This window comes from Lepidochelys kempii, chromosome 8, assembly GCF_965140285.1.
Source record: "Lepidochelys kempii isolate rLepKem1 chromosome 8, rLepKem1.hap1, whole genome shotgun sequence".
In the NCBI taxonomy this organism is placed as follows: Eukaryota; Metazoa; Chordata; order Testudines; family Cheloniidae; genus Lepidochelys; species Lepidochelys kempii.
In genome coordinates this window covers 107,999,129-108,025,127 of record NC_136387.1, presented here as the reverse complement: position 1 = coordinate 108,025,127, position 25,999 = coordinate 107,999,129, and the positions used below count along the sequence as shown (strand labels likewise).

The window sequence follows — 25,999 nt, the reverse complement described above, 5'->3', positions numbered from 1 at the left end:
TGTGGCTGGTGGACTTCGTGCTGAGCCAAGGTCTGCGGCATGGCTGCAGGGCCCTGAATCCCACAGGATCAGCTGGTTAATACCCGCTGTGTGCAGAGAGACCAGCCTCAGTCAGCACTGAGCAGGGACAGTGTTGCACTCTGCCTACTTCTCCAGAGGCACCAGCCCTCCCCCATGTGCCTGGACTCTGTGTCTGTACCCAGGCCCCGATCTGACTCCCTCTGCTCTCCTGAAAGCCTGGCAAAGGCCTGGTATAGACACAGCTGCCCCCTAGCCCTTGTATAGAGTCCAAGGCCTGATACCAAGCTGCTGTCTCTCTACTCTTCTTCCTGGGTCCTACCCCCCGGGCTTAGCAGAGGGGCACGGTACCCAGCAGGGCCTGCATGGCAGTCTGGGTACCTAGTGGAGTTGGCTGCCATGGGCAGAGGTGTTTTCCAGCACCTTGGGCTGGGTGGGTTATAGGTCTGTTACTGGCTAGGGATGGTGGCATTGTACCTGGAGGTGACAGTGACTCTGTTCATGGTTCGTACTGTGCCCATCTGGCTTGTATGCATGTGGCCTCGTCAGTGCGGAGATGGAGGACTACAGCGAGCAGGACCACGGAGGTTTCTCATGCCCCACTGAGGAGCCCAAGATCAGCGCCAGCTGCTGCCCGGAGTTCCCCCTATCCCTGCTGGAGAGTGGCCAGCCCTGCCAGGTGCACCCCAACCTGCATAAAATCATCCAGGTGAGGGAGGGGAGCAAGCATGCAGTGAGCTGAGGCCAGAGGGGGTCAGTCTCACATTCACAATCTCCTTTCTCTCTCGGCAGGAGAAGTTCCTAGAAATCGGGAGTTTGCATTTTAAGCCAGTGCTGTCGAATCCTCATTATTTCTTCTACTGTCCGCCCTGTGCCAAGAAAGAGGTGTGTGTGTGGGGTGGGGGCTTGGGTCCCTGTGCCTGGTGCGGCCCCAGTGCCCTGGTGGCGGGACAAGTGAACTAGGCTCTGCCAAGGAGGGAAGTGCTATTTGTCTTTCCCCAGGTCTACCCTTTGGGCGTCCACTGAGCCCCCGGGGTGCTGGAGCAGCCTGCCCTGCTGCCCAGCCTTTTGACTGACACGAGCTTGTTCCCCCTGCTCAGGAGGAGGCCTCCCGGGACCAGGCAGACAGGAAGGGCAGCGAGGACATGGAGGGGTCGGAGGCTGAACTGGCAGCTGAAGAAGGTAACTCTTTGTCCTCCCTACAGAGTGCATGTGCCTGGCAGTAGTGCCGCGGGGGCTGGACTCCACCACACTTCACGGCCGGGGGAGCTCGGCTGGACTGCACTTAGTGTTCCAGCGTAGCTCTGGGAGCAGTGTGAAGATCTCTCTCCTCTTTCTCCCGCCCCGGCCCACACACACACACACACACACACAACTGCCGTAGCTGTACGGGCAGAAGCCCTAGTGTAGCTGCAGTTATAAGTGCGGCTCATTGGGGGGCCAGTCCTGGCCATGCTGACACTGCTGCTGTGAGCTGCGTCTCCACTAGCAGGGTAATAGTGCGGTTACACTGTGCTAGAGTGGAGCAGCCCTGTGTATGCGCAGGGACCCTGTCGGGCTGCGGCATTGCCACGGAGAGTGACCCAGAGCTGGAGGTGGAGTATCGGGAGAAGCTGGAGAACGAATTCCTAGACGTGGGCTCCCTCTCGGACTCGAACACCGTCAACCACGACGACGACTCGTTCAGCGTCCTGGGCGGGGACTCGCTGAATGAGCAGGAGCTCCTGGAGCAGGAGATGCCACCGCTCTTCATGCACCTGACCTGCTCTGTGAAGTTGCGCAGCCAGCACAGCTCTATGCCCGTGCGGTCGCTGCCCACCTGCCTGGGTAAGAGCGTGCCTGCAGGCGGCCAGGGCTAGGGCCTTGGCTGCAGCCTGAGCTGAAGGGTTCCAGCGGGGAGCCTGGGTCGATGCCAGGCTGCTGGCTGGGTGAGCGGAGCACCTTGGAGCACAGCGCTCTCGTTTCTCCCTCTGCCCCAGAGGCTGCTCGCTTGAGGCAGGTTCCCACCCAGGCTGGAGGCCAGAGCTCTCCCAGTACCATGCTGGTGCCATCAGCCAGCCAGCCCTCCTGGTCCCTGGGAAAGTGGCTTCAGGGTGCTCCACAGGAACTGCAGAACCTGGGCTTCCCCTGCACCCCTCAGGGGCCTCTTCCACCTGTCTGAGCAGGGTGGAGTTTGGCACAGGACCCCCATGCCAGCCCCTTCTCCTGACCTCCTGGTGTCCTTCCTCAGGGGAAGTGCTGAGCTGCCTGGAGAGCTGCCAGGCTATGGCCAGCATTGATCTCAGCGACCTCTGTGTGACCCTGGACATCTTCGTGCTGACTTTGCCGCTGGAGATAGAAGGTGTAAACGCTGACCTTCACCACAACAGGTGGGTGTGGGACCGGGCTGGCTCCCCTGAACTGACCCCTCCAGACCAGGGGCTGGCTTTCCCAGCCCTTCCGATCTATAGACCAGGTGCCCGGCTCCCCTAGCCCTGTCGACCGGCAGACCTTCAGACCAGGCACCCAGCTGGCCTGACTCTCCTGAACTGTGACCCCTCCAGACAAGGAAGGTGGAATTCCCCCCTCGCATCCTGGACCGTCCTGTAGAGCCAGACTGCCCTGATTCCCCGTGATGTGGCACCAGGGTCCCTGGCTATGGGAGAAACAGCCCTCTGTTCCACAGCTGCCCAGCCCTAGCCTGGGGCCCCTGCACTCCACTGGAGCCACCTCTGTGTGGCTCCTGCCTGGGGCTCTGGGGCTGCTGTCCCAACCTGTGCTCTCTTCCCATGGCAGGTACACGTCTGAGAGCAGCATCTCCTTCGCCCGCTCACCCGGGCAGCCCTCCTCCTTTCGCTCGGACGAGGAGCTCATGCACAACTTGGAACGGCTGCCGTCTACTGGAGGCGAGAGGTATTGCACCCCTTGGCCTGGCAGCTGGGCTGGTACGCTGGACATCATGCTAGGCTGCAGTGCAGGGGGCGCGGGAGAATGAACCCTACTGTTCCCTCTCTCATAGGCACCCAGCGCTCTCCAACCTCCCAGGGGTACACAGACAAGCTGTCGAAGCCACCATGAATGAGGTGAGCCCTGGCTGCCCTGCCTGGGTCACCGCAGAGCCGCCTTCTCGCCCAACCAAGCGTGTCCCAGCCCGGGGACCAATGCTGCCTGCAGCAGGCTGCATACTGGCTGTGTGCTGCCCAGCTGCTGGGGCAAATCTGTCTGAATCCAGCCAAGGCCTGGGGTTGGTGCAGGAGGGTCTCTGGCCACCAGTGGGCATGGCTGGGGAGGGAGATAGAGACCCAGGATGCATGGCGGGGAGTGTGGGGACAGGTCATCCAGGTCGTGTCCTTGGCCCTTAGATCCGCTGGCTTCTGGATGATGAGATGGTGTCTGCCCTGCGCCGTTCGCAGGCGGTCAGCGCCTCGGTCCTGGACCGGGTCGCCACCCATGTCTACAGCTCCCAGGGGCGGCCCAGCTGCCACAGTGAGGTGGTGCCCCTGCAGTTTGTCTTCGGGCCCGAGCACTCCTTGGAGAAGTTCAGAGAGGTGAGAGCCCCACGGCCCCTGCCGATGTGTCCCGCCCCACCCCCACGTGCGTGCCCAGTATGCTCTCTGCTCTGCCCTCAGCAGTGGCCAGCCCCCCTTCCAGCGCACTCTCCTGGGCTCTGTGTTGCAGGAGTTCCGGAGAATGACCCTGCCGGGCTACGTGCTCAATGCAGAGGGCTGCGATTACCACTACGTCTCCGTCAGCCGCCTGCGCCCCATGGAGACCCTCGCCAGTACTGTCCACAGCCTGCAGCAGCCCCCACAGGCGTGGCCGAGCCCCCTAGAGACCCCCGCCAGCGCTGTCCCCAGCCTGCAGCGGCCCGCGCCAGGAGGAAGCCCTGGAGCAGCCCAGAGCCATGTTGGGCAGGAGGGGAGTAGCGAAGCAGATGCTGAAGGCCTCCAGCCAAACCATCCAATGCCCTCCCTGCCGCAGGGAACTGGGGGCCTCTGGGCCTGGCCAGTGGGTGAGAGCCAGTTTGGGCCAGATGTGGGAAATGCACTGGGTGAGAGCGACCAGATGCAGGATGAGGTGAGAAGGATGGATGCTGTCTGGATGGCATGGGGGAGCTGAGCTTTGGCAACCAGCCCCGGGGGTGGGTCAGTAATGCAGTCCCTGGTTTGGGTGCAGGAGCCAGAGGAGGTGCTGAGGCTGGAGCAAAGTGGAGTGGTGGAGCAAAGTGGAGCTGTGGAGCACAGCTCGCTGGAGGAGGCAGCCCGGGAGATGACCCCCCTGACTCCTCCCCACTCTCGGTTCCTGCCCTTGTCCTCGGAGAAGGGGAGTGCTGAGAAATCGCCATCTACAGCGATCCTGTCTGACTCGGGGACCCAGGGCAGGGAAGGTAGGAGCCCTGATGGGGCTGGGCAGCATGTGCTGGGCTGGAGCCTACGGCATGAGAGCAGCTTCCTGGGTGCTGCCTCGTGGTCCCTGCTTGACACGGGTGTTCTGCATCGGGGGAGCCCTGCTCCTGGGAATGGGGTGTCTCAAGGCCGTCTGCCTCCCCCTTTCCATGCCAGCCTGGGGGGTTGGTTCTGCTTGTTGGCACACGGAGGTTCATGAACTGGGCTGTGCTGGGTGTCTCTAGGCACACAGGCCGCTCCAGAGTCAGTCCCGGGCCTGTCACTGTACCTCCCGGAACCCTGGGCCTGTGCTGCTCATTGGGTGGTGTGATGTCCCACCCTGTGGAGTCTGGGAGCGCAGGTCTGTGAGCTGCAACAAGTGCTCTGCTAAGTGCCCCCTCTTCTCCCGCAGGCGCCAGTAAGCAGCGTCCCAGCCGAGTGCAGAGTCTAGTGTCAAGCCAGGGCAGCATGGACTCGGATCACTTAGGTGAGATTCTCCTCGGCAAGGGCAGGCAGCGTGGGGCACGGGACTTGCTGGGGCGCTGGGCTCCAAGGTGCCGGCTACCGCTCTGGAAGGAACCGGGGGAGGGCTGTGTTCACAGGGCCCGTGTTTCTGCGGCAGGTTACGATGGAGGGAGCAGTGACTCAGAGTGCGAGGAAGCCCTGATGAGCGACCATGACCCCAAGTGCCCCCTGATGCCGGATTTCTGGCTCATTGTAAAGATCCAGCAGGACCGGGTAGAGGTGTATTCTCACACACGGTAATGAAGGTGCTGTGCCGGCTCCCATCTCCACACCCCCTTCCTGTCACTTGCATTGGCCCGCAGACTTCTCCTGCTCTCTGCCCCCAGTGCCTTTGCTCCCTTGTCACCTGCTCCCAGCCTGGCTCGCTCCTTGCATCTGCTGTCTGTCTCGGGGGCACCCTGGTTGCCCCCAGCCCAGCACTGGGGTGTTCGGGTGCCAGCCATGTCACATGGGGCACAGGACACAACAGCCCCTGTCACAACGCTCACAACCTCAGACAAACAGCTGGGTGGTTCGTTCTCACGTGTGGCAGGGTAAGCTGGGCTAATGCTGCCAATCTCTGTGAGCTGAGCTAGCTGGGGCTTCCTGTCGCTCTGCCCTTCCAGCTGCCCCCCCAGCCATGGCCGTGGCCAGGGGGATTGGGGCAGGCACCTAGCCACTCATGGGAGAAGCTGCCTTCCTTGCTAGCAACTCTGCTGCTCCCTGTCTGGAGCCTGTAATGGCCGCACACCCCACTCAGCAGGACTCTGCGGCCTCTGCTGCTCCCAGCCCCTCCCCACTGGATCCCACTCGCTCCCCTCTGCTGATCCTTCCCACAGCAGACGGAGTCCCCCTGCACCTTTGCCTGCAGTCTGGGTCGTGGGGTGCGAGTCTCCGTCCTGCCCCAGTATGCCTGCCCCAAGCCTGCTCCCACAGGTTCTGAGATCCCCTTGTCTGCCCTTCTCTCCAGGACCCCCATGTGACTGCTCTCACTCCCAGCCCTGCGCCCCAGTCTTGGGTCTCTGCTCTCACAGCCCCAGTTCACATCTCCCTGCCAAGGAGTGATTTGTTGTCTCTCCCTATGTTGTCCTGCCAGCCACTCTGGCTGTTGCTTTTTCCATTGTCCAGGCTTGGGGTCCTGACTGGCTGTCCTCCCCTTCCATGCATCACACCACTCCTCTCTATCCCTCCTGCCCACTGGGAGACCAGCCCTTTCTGCCAGCTTTCCCCCGTCCCTGCCAGCTGCCAAGGACCTCCCCAGTGCAGCTGGGGCTCCCAGGCACTGTGCCCATCACTGGGCCCCGTAGCCTGTACCCCATAGGCCTGCTGACCTCCCTCTCTTATCCCCACGAAGCAGCCCAAGTGCGGAGCAGATGGCGATGGCTGAGGCCGGGAAGGAGCCGGCCGAGGAGTGTCTGCGTCTCCACCAGACCGTGGTGAAGAAGATTGGCGAGATCTGCAGGGTTGTTAACCAGGTAACGTGGCTCCTGGGGAGGCTCTGGCGCTTTGAGGCCCAGCCTGGCTCTCGAATGAACAGGGGTTCCTGGGCTCGGCCCAGCACCCAGTTCCCTTCTGTAGCACCAGTGCAAGGAGGGTTCTGCAGCCCTTGTTCCGCCTGGGCCCTGGGTTCCAGCGTTGCTTGCCCTGGGGCCCGGGCCGTGGTGAGCCGGCCTGAGCCCCCCATGTCTGTTGCAGCACTTGCTGCTGCAGGACCTGCACGACAGCCACGTCTGCAACACGCTGCTGGTGGCGGAGAGCGAGGAGGACATCTGGAAGAGCGAGACTCCCTACAATTCCTACCGGCAGCGCGCCCAGCCCGCCGATGGTAAGCCACTCTCCTCCCCTGCTGCCAGGCAGGGAATGGCCTGCAGCCCCGGCATGACCAGAGTGCCCTACTCTCTGCCCTGCAGATTACTCCACCGAGGAGAGCTACCAGCCCCGTGACTACCTGGCAGCCACCATGCAGTTCATGCCAGGTCACTTTGCCTGCCCCGTGGTGTGGAGCACCCTCATCCATGTGCACTCCCGTCTCAAGATGGGGCCCAACATGGGGGTCTCACGAGGTGCGTACCATCGGGGTCCCCTCGCTGCCATAGGGACAGACTGCCCTGCTGACACAGGCGGGCGGGCCCTGCCTTTCCCAAGCATCCGGCAGGCGGGAGTCTGAGCGGTGCCTGCGGAGGCCCCATGTCTGCACCGGGGGGCAGAGCGCTCAGTTGGGCAGCGGGCTGCAGAACAGAGCTCAGTGTCCTGTGTCTCTGCAGCTATCCAGGCGCTGCGCTCGGTGCTCAATGCTTTCTGCGTGGTGAACAGGAAGAACATGTTTGTCTACCAGGAGCGATCCACCAAGTCAGTCTTCTACCTCCGGTAAGGAGCCCCCTTCCCCAACCCTGCCCCTGGTCGCCTTGTCCCTAGGCCGTGCCCCCATCCCAGGCTATTGCCCTGGATTTCTGGGCTCCTTGGGGCAGGGACGGTCTGTGTCTGGGCAGCACCCGCAGTGACTGCATCATTCCACCGGGGTGCCAGGCAGACTGGGTCCCTCCTGCCCGCTGCTGCCTGGCCCTCCACACGGAGACCCGTTGAGCCTGCAGTAAAAACCCCACTGAACTCTTGCTCCTTTTTACTGACACCTTAATGCCCCAGGCCCCACCCCCTAGGGCTGAGGCTGCTGCCCCACACTTCTCCCGTCCCTCTCTCCCTGTGCCCAGACTCTCTGAAACCACCCACAGCGGGAAGGCGTGGGAAGGGGAGAGCATCCAGGGCTGTGCGTGCCGCTCGCTGGCTCTGACGCGCAGTCAGGAGCCCATTTACACGGAGGATCAGACAGTAAGTCTGCAGTGCTCTCTGTCCATGCGGGATCTGGGGCAGCTCCTCAGGGTTGTGGGGGGCGGGTCAGTGAGCCCAGCATGGGCACGCAGTGGTGGTGGGCGCCGAAAGCCTGGGATAAAGGGAGCAGCCCCATTTCCTCTGTGGTAGGCAGTCATGGGTTTGTGAGGGGGTGCATGTGGGGCATGGGAGGGTTGGGGGGTACAGGTGGGGGAATTACAGGCAGGGCAGGGGCAGTGTGGGGTAGGGGGGTTGCGGGTAGGGCAGGGAGGTATGTGGGGGGAATTGCAGACAGGGTGGGGTAGGGGGGTCGTCTGAGCAGCGGCAGGTGCTGGACCTTGCCAGAGCTCAGTGACCCCCCAGTAGTTCTGGGTGGGGCTGTGGAAGAAGGTGTGTCTAGTGTAGCCCCTTTGTTCCTTCCAGGGTTTGCGCTCCTCCCTAGACACAGCCTCCTGCCGCAGCGCGGACTCTGCCCGCCCTGTGGGCCAGGTGGACAGACACATCCAGCTCACGGTGCATGGTGTCGCCCCAGCAGGTGAGTTATGACCTCCGGGGAGGGGAGGGGAGGCACAGGATCGATCACCCCCTACCCTGGGCAGTGGTGTGGGAGTGGCAGGGTTGGAGTGGGGTGCGCCGTGGGGGTGGGGGTGGGCTGGGGGTAGGATCGCCCCCGGGGCGGTGGGCTGGGGGGCTAGATCGCCCCGGGGCAGTGGTGGGGGGTGGGCTGGGGGGCAAGGTTCTCTGCCCTGGCTGTTTTCTGAGCAATGCCCCAGGTGCTGGGGCTTGGACTCAGCAGCTCAGTGTGGCATGGGGCATGTCTCGGTGCAGGGGGAACAGTTTCTCCCTTGGCTGGGCCCTGTTCTCCCCTTGCCCCCTAGCTGTCCTGGGCATTGATGCCAGATGGCCCCAGGGTCAAACCCCACATGCCATGTGCGGCCCAGACAGTGCCATGCCTCCCCTGGTTGGTGCCAGGGCTGCTCCACCGATGGGAGCAGCTTGCTCTGGCACGTGGCCTCTCGGGGTTTGCTGTGACAGGCGGGTGCCCTGCTTGAGGGGTGGGGCAGGACCTCCGGTGGTGGTGCCCCGATGAGCATGTTGTCCTGGGGGCTGCTCTCACCTCTGCTTCTCCCCAGGGCCCGAGATCACAGACGAGCTGGTGAAGGTTCTGCGCAGGCGTCTGGATGAAGCCACTTTGGACATCATCACTGTCATGCTGGTGCGGAACTGCAAGCTGACCCCGGCCGACGTGGAGGTAACGCTTCCCCAGGGCCTGCAGCCAGCTGCCCTGTGCAGTACAGAACCCGAACCAGATCCATAACCCTGCTAGAGACCAGGAGCCCCCAGTCCAGCTGCGCCTCTGCTGTCCCCCACCCCTGGGCCAGCCTCCCTGCCTCTGCAGGGAACAGCTGAAAATCAGCATCCACTGCCTTAGGCTGTCTCCATGGCCAGGGTGTCAGGCGCTGGGGTGGCACAGGCCCCCTGTCAGGTGTCTGAGTGCAGACCCCCTATTTCAGGCCATTTCTGGAACAGGGTGCCCATGAACACCCCTTGTACGTCTGCTGGGTCCTCAGGGGTTCTGTGTGCAGCAGCGCTCGGAGGGGCCTGTCTGACGCTGCCTTTCCCAGGAGTGCTGTGCCCAGGGATTAGCAGGTTTCCTCTTCACAGTTCATCCAGCCCCCGGGCTCTCCGCCCACAGAAGTCCTCCAGTTCACTCTGCCCTCTGCCTCTCTGCCCTGGCTCCATGCCGTGGCCTGTTATCTGCGCCAGAACCTGCTCATCTTCCTGCACACCCCCAAGTACACAGACAGCAACGTTGAGCACCACTTCAAGGTGAGGGGCTGGGGCCCTGCGTGCGGCCATGTTCCCACAGTGGGCTGGGGGGTGGTATGAGTGCAGGGCTCAGACTGGGTAGATGCCACCTGCTGCAGAGGGTGCAGTCTGTGGCTGCCTGGCTGCGCTTATGGGCAGTGGTGGAGTGGTCCAGGCTGACCCTCCGCTCTGGAGCCTGAGAAGAGTGAAATCCCACCCAAAGAGAAGAGCCCTCCGGGAGCAGTGGGTGCAGGCAGCACTGCCGGGTGCTGGTTCCTTACCCTGCAGTCACCCCCCACTTCCCTACTGCACTGCGCTGGGCATTGTCCCCACGCACAGGCTGATGCCCCACAGAGCTAGCGCTCTGCACAGCAAAGCGCAGCCAAGGGCCGACATGGGTGGGGAGGGGGTTGAGGCCCTGGGGTGGGGGGGGGTATGACCTAGAGGACAAGGAGGGTGGGGAGTAGGAGGGGCCCAGCTGCAGCACTCATCTGTGTTTAGCTAAGCTGATGGTCCTGTTCCTGGCAGTCACCATGGAGACACCCCTGCCACGTCTGTCTCTTTCCATTCTGACAATGCCCCGTGGCTCTGTCTCCTGGCCCCACTGAGCCAGCACTTCCGGCCAGCCATGCCACACCTACAGAATGAGCAGAGCTGCTATGCCAGCCTCCATGTGGGTGCTGAGCCTTCCCCTGGGTCTGCTGGGCTCCAGCTTCCTGGGTGTGCTGCCATGTGTGTCCAAGGGCTTCATGCCTTTAAGGAAGGCTCAGACTCCGGAACCCAGCCTCTAGTCCCACCCACTCCACAGCAAAGCGTGAAGGTGGGGCTGGCCGGTGGTGGAGAGTTCGGCGCCCACTGACCCCCAGCAGCGTGCTGCTTGGCTGGCAGGCTGTCTGCTCCCCTCTCCTCCAGCTGTGGGGCCTGGCAGGCTGACAGCCATCTTAGGCAGCTCAGTGTCCCAGGCAGCCTTTCTGGACTTGTGGCTGAGGGGTGATGCCACTAGCAAGCAAGGCAGGTTGCTATGCACCGGCCCAGGGCCCACTGAGTCCCAGAGGCTGCTAGATGATGAGGGCCGAGCACGGAGGGCAGGGCTGGAGCAGATGCCATGTGGGGCGGGCTCAGGGTTAGCAAGGGGCCTGCTCATGTGGCTGGAGGCAGAGCGCTTACAGTGGGTGAAGCCACGCTGGGCTGGCATGCGCCCGTCCCTGGGGACAAGGCTCTGCTCTCCTGCTGATGTGGCTGGGTCCGCCTCCCATCGCTCAGCGGGGTGCTTACCCTGGCACGCCCTTCACTCCGCTCCGTCTCTGCTCCCCAGCACTACGTCCAGCAGCGTGGCAGTCCCGACCTAGATCTCTACCTGTACAACAAGCCCGGTGGCCAAGGCACTGGCGGCAAAGGTACTGGGGCGCTGGGCTCTCCAGCATTGGGTGAGGGGCTAAGCAGCAGGGAGCTGCTTTCTCGTGCTGAGCGTCCCACAGGGAAAGGAAGGCAGCACGTGCCCTGCACGCAGAGTGTGGATTTGGTGCCGTGGGGATCATCTATTCCCTGGGGAGTCCCCCCAGGGAAAAGCCCCGCCGTGGCCGTTGGGCCCAGCACAGCTTGGAGAGGGTCCCCTGCCCCATTCCTTCCGTTGGAGTGGTGTTGCTGCAGTGCAGCTCTGGGCTGGCTGGAGGCTCCTTGGACATGGCCGAGCTCCTGCGGCGCTGTTCCCCGAGGGCCCCAGTGCGCCCTGGTCACTGTTCAGCCAGCTCTGGGGTGAGACGCAGCTGGGTTCCAGCAGGTAGGAGGGTGTGGTAACCCTCAGGGTTCAGGGTCCTGGGTGGGGAAGGGCAGGTCCGCTGGGTGCAGGCGCCTGGCAATGGAGTCCCTTGAGCACCGTAGGCACCTGCTCCTGAGGATTTGTTATGGGTGCAGTGCCCTGCCCATTCTTGTGGGCTGTTGGAGGAGAGCTTGCTCGTCCTGTGCTTGGAGCTGGTCCCTTGTGCCCCTCCTGTGCTGGGTGGTGATGTCCCTTCTGTGTCTGACTGTGGTGAGGCTGGCGTGGCCCGCGGTGCCCTCTGAATGCTCTTCTGTTGTGTAGGAACCATGTCGGACCTTGTGCAGCACCTGTTTCCGCTCTCCCACTTTCAAGGTAGCACCTGTGGTTCGTGTTGCACTGAACCTCTTCCCCTCCCCCCACCTGGCTCCTCTTTGGTTCCTGCCATGGACTGGTTGGGTTGTATTGTGGCTTCAGCACTGGCTCGTTGTGTGGCTGTCTGTGACTCCAGGCTCCCTCTTCCCAGCGGCCTGTGGGGTCAGTGAGCAGGAGGCTGCTGCTGCCTGGGGCCATGACCCTCAAATCCCCTGGAGAGAGTGTTCTGCTCCTGGCTCCCCCCGTCCCCTAGCTCAGCCCAGGGAGCTCCAGGGCTCTGTACAATGGGAACATGTCTCCTGCCACCAGGGCATGCTGCAGGCAGTGCCAACAGGGTACAGGCTCCCTCCATGGCTGCGTCCATAAAGCTGTGTGGGGTCACCCTGCACCCCAAGACCCAGGTGGCTGCATTGGGGGTTTATAGTGGCCAGCACCCCTGGTGTGATGGGGCTGGATGGAGGGGATCCGGTGCGATGGGGCTGGGTGATTGCTGCAGTCTGGCCCGCACTTCCAGTGGGAACGGGGACAAAGGAGGGGACAAAGCCCTAATCTCCATCAGTGTGGGTCTGGGTGGGAATCCTGGCAGGAAGTGGGAGGACCATGATCTCGGTTGCTGCCCGTCTAGGCTGTGCCCAAGAGTGGGAGAGTAGGTTTGCAGTTTCAGCGGGGCCTTAAACACCATCACACCAGCAATGGTTAAGGCTACGATTTTCTTATGGAAGTCACGGAGTCCCTGACTTCACGAGACCTCCATGACTTCAGCCTGCAGCAGCTGGGAACCTCAGGGTCCTCCCGCAGCATGAGGCAGCAGGGGAACCCCGAAGCTAGTCAAAAAGCTGCACTGCTAGCCCTGCCCCAGGGATGGGGTAGCAGCCCTCCTGCTGCAGGCAGACAGGGACCAGCCCTGGCTACTGTGTCCCATTCAGGTGTGCGTGCGTTCGGGGGATGGAAGGTTCAGGAGTCCCAGCTGGAAAGCCTGCCTGGTCAGGAGAGACTAAAGGAGCTCAGTGTGTTGGCAAGAGAGAGAGAAGGGGTGATTGGAGCACGTCTGAGTACCTACCTGTGGGGCGGAGCCTCGTGTTCGGCTAGCAGAGGGCTCTTCAGGCTGGCAGACTGAGGCCGAACGGGATCTGGGGCGGGATGCTGAACTAGGCAATTCAGACTATAAACAAATTAAACTTTGGACGTATTTAGCCATTGCTCTAGCTCAGACCGAAGTTCTAGGCTGGATCCAAGAATCCCAGGAGAGATTGTCTCTGGCCTGCTACGTGCCTAGTCAAACTGGATGATGATCATAGTCCTCAATGAACGTCTCTCAGCACCCACCTTGCTGGGAATCTGCCACCGACACTTCAGGGCATGTCCTGGGAGAAGGGCAGGCTGCAGGGAACCTATCTGAGCGCTCTGCTGCCATCCCAGACTGCAGAGCTCTGACATGTGGGCGCCAGGAAAAGGCACCACCTCAGCACCTCTCTGGGCTGCCAAGGTGGGCACTGCGCTCTGGAGTGTGTGTAGCAGGGGGCATCACTTGCTTCTCTTCACCTTCCTTTGCGCCCCCTCCCCGCAGGGGAAGTGGCCCAGCACCGTCTGAGGTGCGGCACTAAGATAAAAACCTGCCGTTCTGCTGACTCCTGCTCTGCTGGAAGCTTCCCTCCACCCCCTGGAAAAGGAGTCGCTGCTTCCGGTGCTGAGTCGGGGCAGGCCACGGCTACCTGCTGCCCTCCCTGTGTGATGGGCAGCCCTGGTGACCCACTCTCCCAGCTGGGTTGCTGGCACCCTGAGAATGACTTACTGCCCTCTGCAGGGGAGGGGGTTACCCTCCCGTGAGATGGATTGGGGCAGGGCCTTGGCGGTCCCTGTGATGGCCACTGTTGCTGGCATGTAACTGACACACACTGCGCGTGGGTCCTGCGCGTAGGTCCTGCGTGCATTCGTGTGCCAGCCGCTGTGCAGCGACTTGCCTGTCTCCGTGCCCTTAAGTGTCGGTTCCTGGGCCGCCTTGCGCATACTGCCCCTAGGAGGGATCTCGCCCTTACCCCGCCAGCTTCCCCGCACCCCCTCCCAGTTGCCAGGGCCCTCCTGGTGGCCCATGGGGAGCCAGCTCTCTCTCCAGAGACACAGCAGTGCGGGGACCCCACACAGGACAATGTGCAGTGGACATGTTGCTCTTAGCCTCCTTTCCTGCACAGGCCTTTCCTGCATGGGCTGCTGCCATTCTGTGGCTGTTCGGAGAGCTGCACTAAGAAGCACAGTGTGTGGCTGGGTCGGGCTAGCAGGGGTTGGGTGGCTGAGTTATGGTCCCAGGGCTGGGCTGTGTTACCTGCTGCTGCCTCCCTTCCTCTCCTGCTGGTGCCCCATGCCCCGATGGAGATTGCGGACCCCTGGGGACAAGGCCTCTGGCTGTGTGTGGCACAGTGGGGCCAATCGAGGGTCTGGCTCCTGCCATACAAATAACTAACTGCTTTATGCCCTGCGCCCAGATCCCCTCACTCTGTCTGCCCCTGCAGGGTGAGTCCCTGAGGGGGTAAAAACCCCAGTGCAGGCCTGGAGCCTTCCCCAGCATCACCACCAGGAGCTACAGGTCCTGCACCACTGTGCTGGCCCAGAGGGGGCTACTGAAGAGTGTTGGCTGCTGGCCTGGAGAGGAGCAAGGACACCAGAGCCCTGTCCCGGAAGTGGGGAGGGCATGTTCTAGCTAGGGTGCTGTGGGGACATCCATGGGGGGCGGGGGAGGGCAGCATTCTGGGGGGTGGGGGATCAAGGGCAGCATAGCTAGATTCCTGGCACCAAAGCAACAATACAAACGCAGCATGATGAGTACAGGACCCCCACGCACCCTCCTCCAGACATCATGTGGGCATCTGCAACTCATCCCCTCTGGGGATGTCCAGTGCAGGGCGGACACACAGTGACTCGGACTGTCCTCTCCTGCAGGAATTGCATGCATTGCTCTGTCATTCGTGGATGAGCGTGGCAGCCCCCTCTCACTGGCGCGCTGGGAACGGTCTGGTCCCCTGGAGCTGCCCCCATCTCCACCTGGCACAGACCTGCTGCAGGACTCAGACTTTGAGAGCCTCACTGCAGTCAGCAGGCACCATGCTGAGCCCGGCACCCTCCAACCAGGTAGGAGTGTACATGTTCTGTACTGAAGCCAGTCCCAGCCGCTGAGCAGCTACCTTGACCCTATGCCCGGGCAGGAGCTTCAGCCTGACGGGCGAGCTCTGGGCACCATAGACAGAGTGGGCTCAGGGCTCGGGGGGGGGGCCCTCCAACCGTGTCCCCAGGATGGCTCGCTGGAGCTGGGGAGGGCCTGTTGTGCCCAGGGGAGAGGGCATCATGTGGCTGTAGGTGTCTCTGAGCCTTGTGGGGGATCATCCCTCTGCAGGGGCCGTGCAGCTCTGGTGACTACCCTCTTCCTGCAGCTGCCTGCACCCTGGTGCGCTTGGATGTCTGGGAGAAAGGGAACATCAGCCCCCTGCAGCTGTCGGAGAAGCTGCGCAGCGCCGTGCGCCACGCCCTGTGCGACGCAGTCATGGAGTTCCGAGTGCTGCCGGCCCCACTCTGCATGGAGGCTGCCTGCCCGCCGGAGGAGCAAAGCGGTGGCGGTAAGCTGCAGGGTCTCTTCTGGGTCTTCTTGTCACGAGCATCTGTGGGGCCAGGACCCTCAGCCAGCTGTGTCCTGGAGCCAGGGAGACCTGGTTCCGTGGGGAGGCTGCTCTGGCTGAGCGCTCCCCACCGTGCTGCTCCAGTGCTGGGTTCACGGCCTCTGCCCAGGTTCTGATGTGTACTCTGTCTGCAGGAGGCCTCAGGAGGACCATGTCGGAGACCAAGGGGCTGGCTCTTCCTGCAGGCAATGCTGGTGCCAGTAGAGTGCCCCCGCCCCCTCTGCACTTCGCCTCAGCCCCCAGCTCTGGCTCTGGCGAGCCAGTCACTCCCACAAACAAGATGGGACGCCGGAGCTTCTGGGACATGCTGGTACACTCAGAAGGACGTGGGCTGTAGCAGGGTGCTCAGACTGAGCCCGGCCCCCGGGGCTGGGGTCACAGCGGGGCCTGGGAGGGGAGGAGCCGGCTGTGCTGGGGACAGGCCTATAGCTGGGAGCCAGCTGGGGTGGGCGGGCAAGGGGAGGTCAGAGCTTTGCTTCTCTCCACTCTTCACCCCCTCTTGTGCCCCGCCCCCCAGAGTAAGGCCGACTCCTCGGAGCTGGGCAGCCCCAAAACCACTGATGACATCGTGCTGGAGCGGCCAGAGGAGAGTCGCACCCGCCGCCGCCACAAGACAGAGAGCGTCAAGCAGCACCTGAGCCAGGAGCGTGCTTCCGCCACGGCCGAGCTGGAGCAGGCCCAGAGGCAAGTGCCCCCCGCGCGGCCAGCCAGCTGTACCCACAGCAGCCCGGGAAGGCGCACGGTGTGGTGCTGCGATGGCCACAGCAGGCCTCACGCTGTGTCTGGCTGCCCTTGCTGCTGTGTGCGTGGCAGGACTCTGAGCAAGAGGGGCTTTGGCCCGCTGGGCCCGAGGCTTGTGGCGACCCACACAGGGCATTGCGTGTGGACAGGGAGGGACGGAGAGTGGCCAGACATCACATGTGCCCAGGGGGGACACCACCATCCACTCATCCCTCTAGCTTCTGCTTTGCACTGCCCCTTATGTCTGTCTCTGGCCTCGGCTGCATAACCAGTGCCCTGCCCCCACAGGCGCCAAGTCTGCCAGCTCGAGGAAGGGGAGGTGGGCACCATGCACCCGCTCTTCAATCAGACCTGCCGGCAGTGGATGGCATTCATGAGTCGGCTGGGTATGTACTACGGGCCCATCTCCCCTGCCTTGCAGGATGGGGCTGGAATGGGGATCTTCTCCCCAGAGCTTTGTCTGTGGGACCCCGTGTAGCCATTCCTTCCTCTGGCCCATGCTGACCCCCACCCTGTGCCTCTAGCCCAGCTTGTAAGTGCTGTTTGTTTCCTTAAAGGCACCATGTGCCCGGGGTGTAGCTTCAGCAGTAACCCGGCCTCTGACAGATGGGCCTGCACTGGCCAGCCAGTGTCCAGTGTCGCACATGCCCGCACAGAGGCCAAGGCTGGTGGTCTGGCACATAGAAGCCTGGGAGACCTGGTCATACTCCCCAGCCCATCAGGAGGGTTCGATGTGGGAGAGTCTGCTAGGCGTCTGCAGCCAGCGGGCTCCCGCCAGAGGAGACAGGCCAGAGCCCAGCCCCACGCAGTGCGCTTTAGAGTCGGGCACTGTCCAGCTCTGCAGAGGAGCACTGTGCCTTCGGAATACCAGCCTGAGATCCTTGCGGCTCCTCCCAGTCCATGCTCTGCCAAGCATGTCCCCACTAGGGTACTCTTGAGCACTCTGAGAACCCGGCAGGAGGCCAGCTCCCTCTGCTCCCAGCAGGCCGCTTTTGTGACTGGGTGTGTTTGTGGCTCATGCCGCTTCTCCTGTGCGGGGCAGGGTGTCCTTCGGTGCAGCAGTGCTCGGTGGAGATCGTCTCCCGCTTCCTGCTCTCCTCCATCCTGGAGGAGGTGGTGAGCCTGGTCACGGCCCTGGCAAGCGACACCGCTGTCAAGGTGTTCCAGCAGCACTGGTGAGTGTCTTGCTGGGGGGATCGGCTGTGGGGTTGGGAGAAGGGCCCAAGGAGTCGGCTGCCCTGAGCTCAGCTGGGAGGTAGGGTGGGGGGTTGCTGCCACGCTCCCTGTTGCAGCTGGCAGGGATTGGGTGGGGTGGCTCCTGGCGGCCAATGCTCTGTGTGGTGCTCTCCTCTGCAGCTGCCCTCGGGGCGCCACCTTCCTTCCATATAACCCCAGTCAGCGCTCCAGTCCTCAGCCTGCGGCCGTCCGACGTTTCATCCTGCTGGGACGCAACTTCCACCAGTGGCGCCACAACACGGAGCAGGGTGAGCGGGGGCCCGGGGGCAGGCATCCTGTGGGTCTGGGGGAGCCGCCCGGGGGCCCCCAGCAAGCCGTGTTGGGAGAGGGCAGGCGCCCAGGTGGAAACTTCCCATGCCCAGCTCTGGACCCACAAGGCATTTGTTCTCAGACTCTCTCGTGGCCCCTGTCGGGCTTGTTTCACCCCAGGGAGCTCCCCCAGCTGGGACTCAGGCTTGGGCCTGTAGGCCAAGCTGCCAGGCTTGCCCTACCCCAAGTCCCCCTCTCCTAGTCCGCCTGTGTCATAGTGAACACCCCACACGGCACATCCTCCAGGAGGAGCCATTGCTCTGAGACACCCCAGCAATGCGTGCGGCACAGGCTGCGCCGTGCACCCCTCAGGCCGGCACCGGGTGGCTGCTCCACCCAGAGCAATGTACGGTGGCTGAGCAGAGGGTAACTCTCCTGGGCCAGGGCCCCCCGGGAGTTTTAACCTATCTCTGCTTTGCCGGAATCTCGCAGCGCAGTGAGCGGGGGGCTTTTTTCCTGCAGGTGGCGCGCCGTATGGACTAGGGAAGGCCAGGCCCTACAGGGGCTGCAGGGAGGGACAAGCTGGCGCCCCTGGGGAACACACTGTGCTGTCCCCAGACGTGCTGCTCCTTCATCAGAGTGGTTAGCTGGCTTGGACAATGCCCACCCTGGCTGGCTTCCTGCAGGGGTTCTGCCCTTAGTCTCCCGCCCCCTTGGGCAACACTTATTGCCCATGTGGGGCAAAGGGAGGGGAGTGAGGTCCCAGCGAAACAGGCTCAGAGCTGGTGCTCAGGAGAATGTGGAGAGCAACAAGAGGAACTCCTCCAGCATCAGCTCTATCAAAACTTCATCCTCTGCTGAGGAAAATCACGGGGGGCTGCTGCTCGGTGAGTGGGTTGGTGTATGTGTACCCAGGGTCCGGTCCTTCCCATTAAAATTCAGGCCTGGTCTCTGGGTGGCTGCAGAGCTCTGGGGCTCTGACCGTACCAGCACCCAGGGGTGAGGCTGCCAACACTGGTGTTCAGCGCGTGCACTCTGCAGGAAAGCTCTTTGGGAAGGGTTTGATCCTCCCATCCTGTGCTCAAGACCCTGATGGAGCCAGGGCAGACGAGACCTGATGTTCCTGACTAGAAACCGCCTCTGCTTCCCAAGAAGGGCCATGCCGAGTGTCCGTACGGTGGCCTGAGCAGGTTTTGCCATCAGCTCCCCTCTAGCCCTTTGGGTGGGCTCCAAGCACAGGCTGGGCACTTTTTGCAGCTGGGCACCTTCACACTTGCAGCGCACTCTTCCAAGCCACGCCCACAAAATAAACGCCACCCACCATGAGTGCCCACCAGCATGATGCTGCTCGTGGCAGATGTCCCACACAGGAATGCACAGCGCCCGAAGCTGCCCTGCGTTCCCCATGGTGGGGTGTGTATGTGCCCCTGGGCCTGGCACCTTGGCTGGGGAAAAATAAAACATCTTCCCAGCGCCATCCACTCATGGCTCCAGAACGTGGCCACCTGCAGTAAATTGCACAGGTCTGTGACCCTCCCGGCTTCTCGCGTGGGGGGATGAAATAGTGAGCACAGCTGATGTCTCAGCAATCATCCAGGCAGAGGTGCTGAGCCCGCCGGGGTGCACGGGGCAGTCCCTTCACCCCTTTCTGCAGCAGCTGCGCAGGCGTCCCTGCGTTGAGGTTTTCCTACCAGCTGAGAGTGGCCAGTGAGAGCAGCTTGGGAGATGTGGCGCTGCATGGTACCTGCCTGACCTGAGCCCTGCTCCTGTCTTGCCTGAGCTCTCCACCTTAGCCCTGCCTGGAGTCGGGGATATGCCCCTGGGCCCATCTTTGGCTGGGGGTGCTCCCGTTCGCCAGCGCTGTCATGGTCCCTTCCAGCCCGTGTCCTGACTAGGCCCCAGAGCAGGTAGCGCTGGTCGGGCTGGGGCCTGCGCAGGCTTGGGGAGCTGACGTTGTCTTCGCCTGCAGTGAGACGCAGCAGGAGCAGGTGTCAGGAGGTTAAAATGTGAGTCTCTCGCTGGAGTGATGAGCCAGCGCTTGGGCCACTGCTACCCCAGTCCTTGCGCCACCCAGTGGAAGGGCAGCTGCAGGCTGCCTCCGGGCCTCTGCGCTGGAGTGGAAGCGGGCGGCTGTGCAAGTGCTCCTGCCACGGCAGGGAACGCTGCACGTGCTGCTGATTAGGGCTAATCTGACCAGATTCAGCCACGGGGCTGTCCCGCCCCCAGGGGCTGCAGACACAGGAGACCTGCAGCCAGCAGAGGGGCTGGGCTCTGTGCTGCTGTGGTTTGCAAGTGTGTCCGTGTGGCTCTAACACTAGTGCCCTGAGCACTTGTCCTCCTGGGAGAGGCAGGGATCTGGGGGTGACTGTTGCCTAGGAAGTGGGGAAGCCAGGAGTAGCTGCTTCCCAGTGCTCTACAGACTGAGGCAGGGTCTCTGGTGCAGCATGGCCTGGGTCACCCCAGCATGGCGGGTAGGGCCAGCTCCCTTTCCCTGTGATGTCAGCACAGAGAGGGGGCATGGCCCGAGAGAAGGGTATGGCTAGGATGCCCTTAGCTCAGGACTGGATGGCAGGAGGGGGCCTTGGCTCCACCCTAGACCTGGCATGGCAGCATCACAGGGGCCCTCCGTTCAGACAGGGCTGGGGAGCACAAGGGGAGTGCTCCCTACAGCTTGGTGGCCCTCAATGTTTGGTCCTTCCCTACATACCCACTGAAATGCACCCTCCTCTGGGGGCAGGAATTGGTATCAGACATGGACACAGAACACTGCAGCCCAGCGTGGGTCTGGGGCAACTTTGCCAAGTCGCTCTGGGATCTTCAGTGCTGAGGGTGGGGCATGGGCTCTTGCCGCTGCACGGCCAGCCTGCCCGGTGCAAATATTGCCATGCGTGGTTGGGGATTAGTCTGGAACTTACAGTGTAGCCCTCCTGGCCAGCTGGGTCTTGGCAGGCTCCAGCACTGATACGCTCCAGCTGGTTCCCAGCTAGTTGCTGTCCTGGGCCTCCTTCCCGAGGACAGAGGGTCTGTGGCGCCCAGGTTCCTGCCAACGCCTCCCTGCAAGGTGCGGGCAGTGAGCAGCAGGAAGGCACATTGTGGTTCTCTCTGGTCTCTTTCAGCCCACAAGGGGCTCCAGCACTTCGAGGCCATGGAGCTGAGCTTGGCGGAGAAGGGCTCCAACTCCAGCCCCTCGCTGGCCCCGCGACAGAGATTCCTTCTCCTGGAGATCCTCGACAAGAAGGTGGGCACAAATCCAGCCTGGCCCGGAGCCCGTCCGAGCGGGGGCCGTGGGTGAGGACAGCCTGGCCTGGCTCCTCACGGGGCCCTGCATAACAGTGAGGTGGGGCGGAGCAGGCAGCCGTGCCAGGGCAGTGCCGTGCAGCTGCCTCTCTGTCTGCTCTTGCACGGCAAACCCAGTGGTCTCCCTGCGGCCTGGCACTGCCACGCTCTCCGACCGGGCATGCTGATGATTGCTGTTGGTCCCAAAGCCTTGGTGGCTGCCAAAGGCCCATGGCCAGCCTGTGCTCCCAGGTGCTTTGCCGCCAGCATCTCTGGGCCCTCGCGCTGCAGAGCACCAGGACACGTCACCGTGGTGATCGGCTAGGCGCTGAGTTGGTGCTGTGGCCTCCCAGCTGTGCCCCCCACCCCACGTCCTGTAGTGGAAGCCAGCTGGTGGTGCAGCAGGGACCCACCAAGCAGCAGCCGCAGCCCACGGGCTCTTGGGTCACAGCGGCCTGGCCGGGGCTCAGCTGGTGCGGGCCCTCCCCCAGCAGAGCTCTCACCATCTCCCTTCCCGCCTAGCTGATGCTCTACACCTACAACTGGTCCCCGGACCTGGGCAGCTCCTTGAACAGCTCGCTCACCCGCCTGCTGCAGTGGCAGAACGCCCGCTCCCACATCGTGCATTGCCTCCTCAGTCAGAAACTGGGGCTTTTCCATCACTACTGCTACCTGGACACACCCTGGCATGAGGACAGCAAGCAGGTAATGGCACTGCCAGCCCCGTAAGGCTTTCCTGCCGTAGCTCCCACCTGGGCCACTCACAGGGCACCACGAGTGTGGTTCGGCAATTCTAACCCAGAGCCTGTCCGCAAACCCCAGGACACACTGGCTCCCAACAGCCTCGGTCACTGCTTGTCAGGTGACCCCAACCCACTCCCAGTCCCAAATTCCCCCTCAGAAATGTGTGTGGTATTCTGGGCAGCCCTCTTCTGGGCAGTCCAGATACCGTTCAGTCTGTTGTTCCTGTAAGGGAACAACGTGCAGCAGCTTGCCACCTCAATGGAGCTACCCACACAGCTCACAGCATGGGAGTAATTTTGATTAAAGAATAAAACCAGTTTCTTTAACAGCAGAAGCTAGGATTTGAAGTCAGTACCAGTTACAAGAGAAATAAAGATAAAACACATTCTAAACTTAAACTAGCCTTAGTTTTTTCAATATCTTCATAAATGATCTGGAGGATGGTGTGGATTGCACTCTCAGCAAATTTGCGGATGATACTAAACTGGGAGGAGTGGTAGATACGCTGGAGGGGAGGGATAGGATACAGAGGGACCTAGACAAATTGGAGGATTGGGCCAAAAGAAATCTGATGAGGTTCAATAAGGATAAGTGCAGGGTCTTGCACTTAGGACGGAAGAACCCAATGCACAGCTACAGACTAGGGACCGAATGGCTAGACAGCAGTTCTGCGGAAAAGGACCTAGGGATGACAGTGGATGAGAAGCTGGACAGGAGTCAGCAGTGTGCCCTTGTTGCCAAGAAGGCCAATGGCATTTTGGGATGTATAAGTAGGGGCATTGCCAGCAGATTGAGGGATGTGATCGTCCCCCTCTATTTGACATTGGTGAGGCCTCATCTGGAGTACTGTGTCCAGTTTTGGGCCCCACACTACAAGAAGGATGTGGATAAATTGAAGAAAGTCCAGCGAAGGGCAACAAAAATGATTAGGGGTCTGGAACACATGACTTATGAGGAGAGGCTGAGGGAACTGGGATGGTTTAGTCTGCAGAAGAGAAGAATGAGGGGGGATTTGATAGCTGCTTTCAACTACCTGAGAGGTGGTTCCAGAGAGGATGGTTCTAGACTATTCTCAGTGGTAGAAGATGACAGGACAAGGAGTAATGGTCTCAAGTTGCAGTGGGGGAGGTTTAGGTTGGATATTAGGAAAAAGTTTTTTACTAGGAGGGTGGTGAAACACTGAAATGCGTTACCTAGGGAGGTGGTAGAATCTCCTTAGAAGTTTTTAAGGTCAGGCTTGACAAAGCCCTGGCTGGGATGATTTAATTGGGGATTGGTCCTGCTTTGAGCAGGGGGTTGGACTAGATGACCTCCTGAGGTCCCTTCCAACCCTGATATTCTATGATTCTAGTTCAAGGTGAAATTCTTACCACAGGTTTTCAGTAGCAATGCTGACCAAGTTTCTGGTCAGGCTCTGCTCCTAAGGTCTGCGGCTCTTTCTGTTCTCTTGTGAAAAGAGAGAGAGAACTTGGGGTGGTTTTGCCCCTCACCTTTATAGGTCAGTCCCCCGTTGAAGTGCATTTTCCGGAGCGTGACCCCTAGATAAAGATCTTTCTGGCTCAGAGAAAGGAGACGTAGAGTCTGGTGGGAAAGAGGTTTCATGCTGTTGTTTGCTAAGATGCAGAATCTGTTTGGCTAGGAATGGGATCAGGAACAAAGAATGGCTGCTTGAGAGGTGATGGCTAAGGTTACGTTTTAGTCACTGGTATTTTTAGTAAAAGTCATGGTCAGGTTACTGGCAGTAAACAAAAATTCACAGCCTGTGACCTGTCCATGACTTGTACTAATATACCCATGACTAAATCTTGGGAGCTCAGGGCGGGGATCCCTGCTGCTGCTGTGGGACGTTGGCGGGGCTGGCAGCCTTCCTGGCTGGCTCCGCGCGGCTCTCTGGAAGTAGCGACATGCTCCTTGGCTCCTATGCGGAGGCGCCACCAGGGGTCTCTGCACACTAGCTTTGCGGCTCCCATTAGCCGGAAACTGTGGCCAGTGGCAGCTGCAGGAGCAGCACCTGCAAGCGCAGGCAGCGCATGGAGCCACCTGGCCTCGCCTCAGCTCCGAGTGGCTGCGGGAGGGCCCCATCACCGCTTCCGGGAAGCCCCCCGAGGTAAGCGCCAGCCAGAGCCCTCACCCCTCCCACGCCCCAACCTCCTGCCCCAGCCCTGAGCCCCCTCCCACACCCAAACTCCTGCCCATCCCGAGACTGCCCCAGCAGCGGCCAGTACGGCTGATCCAGGGGCTGCCAGAGCTGCTCCCGGATCAGCCGTACTGACCGCTGCAGGGGTCCCGGGAAGTCATGGATTCTGTGACTTCCATGACAAACTCGCAGCTTTAGTGGTGGCCCATCAGCTTTGTTGACACCTGGCTAGAGGTGTAAACTTGTCCGTTGTGTTTGAGAAACCAGTTTACCCGTTCTTCAGACTTGTCTGGTAAACGCACGTCAGTCATGATTCCAACTCACGTTCATACCTTTACGTGTAAAGTTGCTACATGCATTTCACCATGATACTACTGACCAGAAAGTTGTTAGTTTTCAAGTGACCCCTCACCAGGCATGCTCTGTACATGGATGACTACACGAGCGTGGAGGGTGTGAATCCAGGGTGCATTCCATCACACTTTCTTTTTTTGTTTCTTTTTAAGACCCCTCTGAAGGGAGCGATGGGTGGAATAGTTCATTTCCTCATTGTTTTGTTCAACAATTATACCTAACATCCAACCCACCAATTTTGGTCCATAGATTTCTGATCCCACCCTGTTCTGGTTCACCAAGCATGATCTTAACGCAGTCCTCGAGTTCTATCAGGAGGCCCTTTTGTTGGGACTAATTCAGCGCGTCTCCCTTTTGCACCTTTTCCTGCCAGCTGGTTCTTATGAGCTTTCTCTCACTTCCTGTGGCTGAGCTTGCAGTTTGGGTACAATTATCACAGCAACAGGGGCCAAGGGCATGAACTGGGAGGGGTAGGCCATGCCAGGCTGGGGAATCTGCTGCCTATGGCAGGGGCCACATTAGAAGTAGGACTCGGCAGAGCCCTGGGGCTACGCTCTGGGGACCTGTCCCTGTTGGGCAAGGTCTAGGGGCCTTCAGGGGCTTTCTCGGCTCTCTGATTCCCATTCCCAGGCTCATGGTGAGGGGGGGTTTCAGGGCTGTCTCTTGTTTATGTAGGAACCAAACCCCTTCCTGAACTCCACCCTGGAGGTGGATGCCCTGATCCGGAGCTCGAGCCCTCCCCCCAGCAAGGAGCAAGGGCGGCTCAGCGGCTCCACGCGCAGTCTGCCGTCCCTGCACTTCCCCCCCGACATGATGCCCTTTGACGAGGCTCTGCGAGATGTCACCACCCTGAAGGGCGTCCCCCTCGGCCCAGAGCTGGGGCCACGTGACCCGGTGTCCTGGCATGGTGCCCAGTTCCTGGAAATCAAGAGCCTGGAGAGGAAAGGTAAAGGGGGAGACCCCCAGCTTGTCCAGCCCCGGGCACTGGTTTCTGGGGATGGGGGTGCTCACAGCCACAGCATTTCAGCCTCTCCTGCTTTCCAGCCCTGGCCTCTCCCAGCAGGAGTGTGGGAAGCCTGGCCCGCAGCTCAAGGGGGGTTGGAGGCTTTACTCTATGTGTGGGGACGGTGGGAGCCTGTAGGGTGGGAGCGGCCTGGCTGTGGCTCCGAATCCCATGGCTGCTCCTTTCCCTCTCAGAGCTGGAGAAGCAGATGAAGATTGAGAATCTCTTTGTGACGTGGCAGCAGAGGTCAGCGCAGTCCAACATGCCCATCGGAGTAAGTGCTGCCCATCAGCATGACCATCTCGCCCCGCTCTGATACGGTCACTGCCCCCATGGACAGGTGGAGCCTCAGCTGGGGGCATAGGGATGTGTGGGGAGGGGAGGTGTGGCCCAGGGGTGGGGAGTCCTGCAGTGGGACTAGCGCGGGGGAGGGTTGAAGAGCCAGTGGTCCCCCTGGGCAGGTGAGCAGGCTGGTTGGCCCTGGAAGGGCAGGACGCCCTGCATGGGCCTGGGGGAGAAGCAGGCTCCCATGGGCCATCCCCTGCAGCTGTGCCCCTTGTACTGTGCAGCTGGCAGACCTGGAGACCCTGAAGCAGTCCTCTCGCCTGGTTCACTATTGTGCCACACCACTCCTCTTCGACTCAGCTTTCCGGCAGCAGATCCAGGCCGACCAACAGGCGAAGCTGGAGGGGAAGGTGAGCAACTCACCAAGTGGGGGTTGTGCTGTGATGGGGCCCATCCTGCCTGAGCTGCAGCCTTGTTCCAGGGAGGGAGCCAGCTTCCCCAGAGCTGGAGGAGGGGCTCTGCCCCAGCTGTGCAGGGTCAGGCCACTGGGCCAGAAGGCCCTCGGAGCCGTCCAGCCGGACAATTCCTGTGTTCCAGCACTCGGGGGCAGCAGCTGAGCGGCTATCGCCAGCCAGCCAGTCCCTCTCTTCTCGGGCG

The 25,999-nt window shown here is 61.5% G+C and overlaps 1 protein-coding gene across 14 annotated transcripts in view; it reads left to right on the top strand.

Moving 5' to 3' along the window:
• The window catches only part of SZT2 (SZT2 subunit of KICSTOR complex), a 72,872-nt gene that overhangs the window by 37,483 nt on the left and 9,390 nt on the right, over positions 1-25,999 (top strand). For 7 of the 14 annotated variants that reach the window (XM_073358000.1, XM_073358007.1, XM_073358002.1 and 4 more), the window contains 34 exons: positions 568-727; positions 811-903; positions 1,119-1,200; positions 1,564-1,845; positions 2,249-2,387; positions 2,794-2,910; positions 3,017-3,080; positions 3,360-3,545; positions 3,676-4,074; positions 4,174-4,384; positions 4,795-4,869; positions 5,005-5,143; positions 6,241-6,361; positions 6,582-6,711; positions 6,797-6,949; positions 7,151-7,253; positions 7,595-7,712; positions 8,136-8,247; positions 8,846-8,964; positions 9,378-9,542; positions 10,837-10,918; positions 11,602-11,652; positions 14,587-14,775; positions 15,075-15,257; positions 15,452-15,627; positions 15,835-16,001; positions 16,347-16,444; positions 17,101-17,233; positions 17,415-17,542; positions 20,660-20,781; positions 21,342-21,524; positions 24,730-25,000; positions 25,252-25,331; positions 25,627-25,752. In XM_073358000.1, the coding sequence (XP_073214101.1) occupies positions 568-727; positions 811-903; positions 1,119-1,200; positions 1,564-1,845; positions 2,249-2,387; positions 2,794-2,910; positions 3,017-3,080; positions 3,360-3,545; positions 3,676-4,074; positions 4,174-4,384; positions 4,795-4,869; positions 5,005-5,143; positions 6,241-6,361; positions 6,582-6,711; positions 6,797-6,949; positions 7,151-7,253; positions 7,595-7,712; positions 8,136-8,247; positions 8,846-8,964; positions 9,378-9,542; positions 10,837-10,918; positions 11,602-11,652; positions 14,587-14,775; positions 15,075-15,257; positions 15,452-15,627; positions 15,835-16,001; positions 16,347-16,444; positions 17,101-17,233; positions 17,415-17,542; positions 20,660-20,781; positions 21,342-21,524; positions 24,730-25,000; positions 25,252-25,331; positions 25,627-25,752 (4,957 nt within the window). Of the gene's footprint in view, positions 1-567; positions 728-810; positions 904-1,118; positions 1,201-1,563; positions 1,846-2,248; positions 2,388-2,793; positions 2,911-3,016; positions 3,081-3,359; positions 3,546-3,675; positions 4,075-4,173; positions 4,385-4,794; positions 4,870-5,004; positions 5,144-6,240; positions 6,362-6,581; positions 6,712-6,796; positions 6,950-7,150; positions 7,254-7,594; positions 7,713-8,135; positions 8,248-8,845; positions 8,965-9,377; positions 9,543-10,836; positions 10,919-11,601; positions 11,653-14,586; positions 14,776-15,074; positions 15,258-15,451; positions 15,628-15,834; positions 16,002-16,346; positions 16,445-17,100; positions 17,234-17,414; positions 17,543-20,659; positions 20,782-21,341; positions 21,525-24,708; positions 25,001-25,251; positions 25,332-25,626; positions 25,753-25,999 lie in introns of those variants that run through there. The other 7 variants (XM_073358012.1, XM_073358006.1, XM_073357999.1 and 4 more) reach the window with 6 other exon arrangements.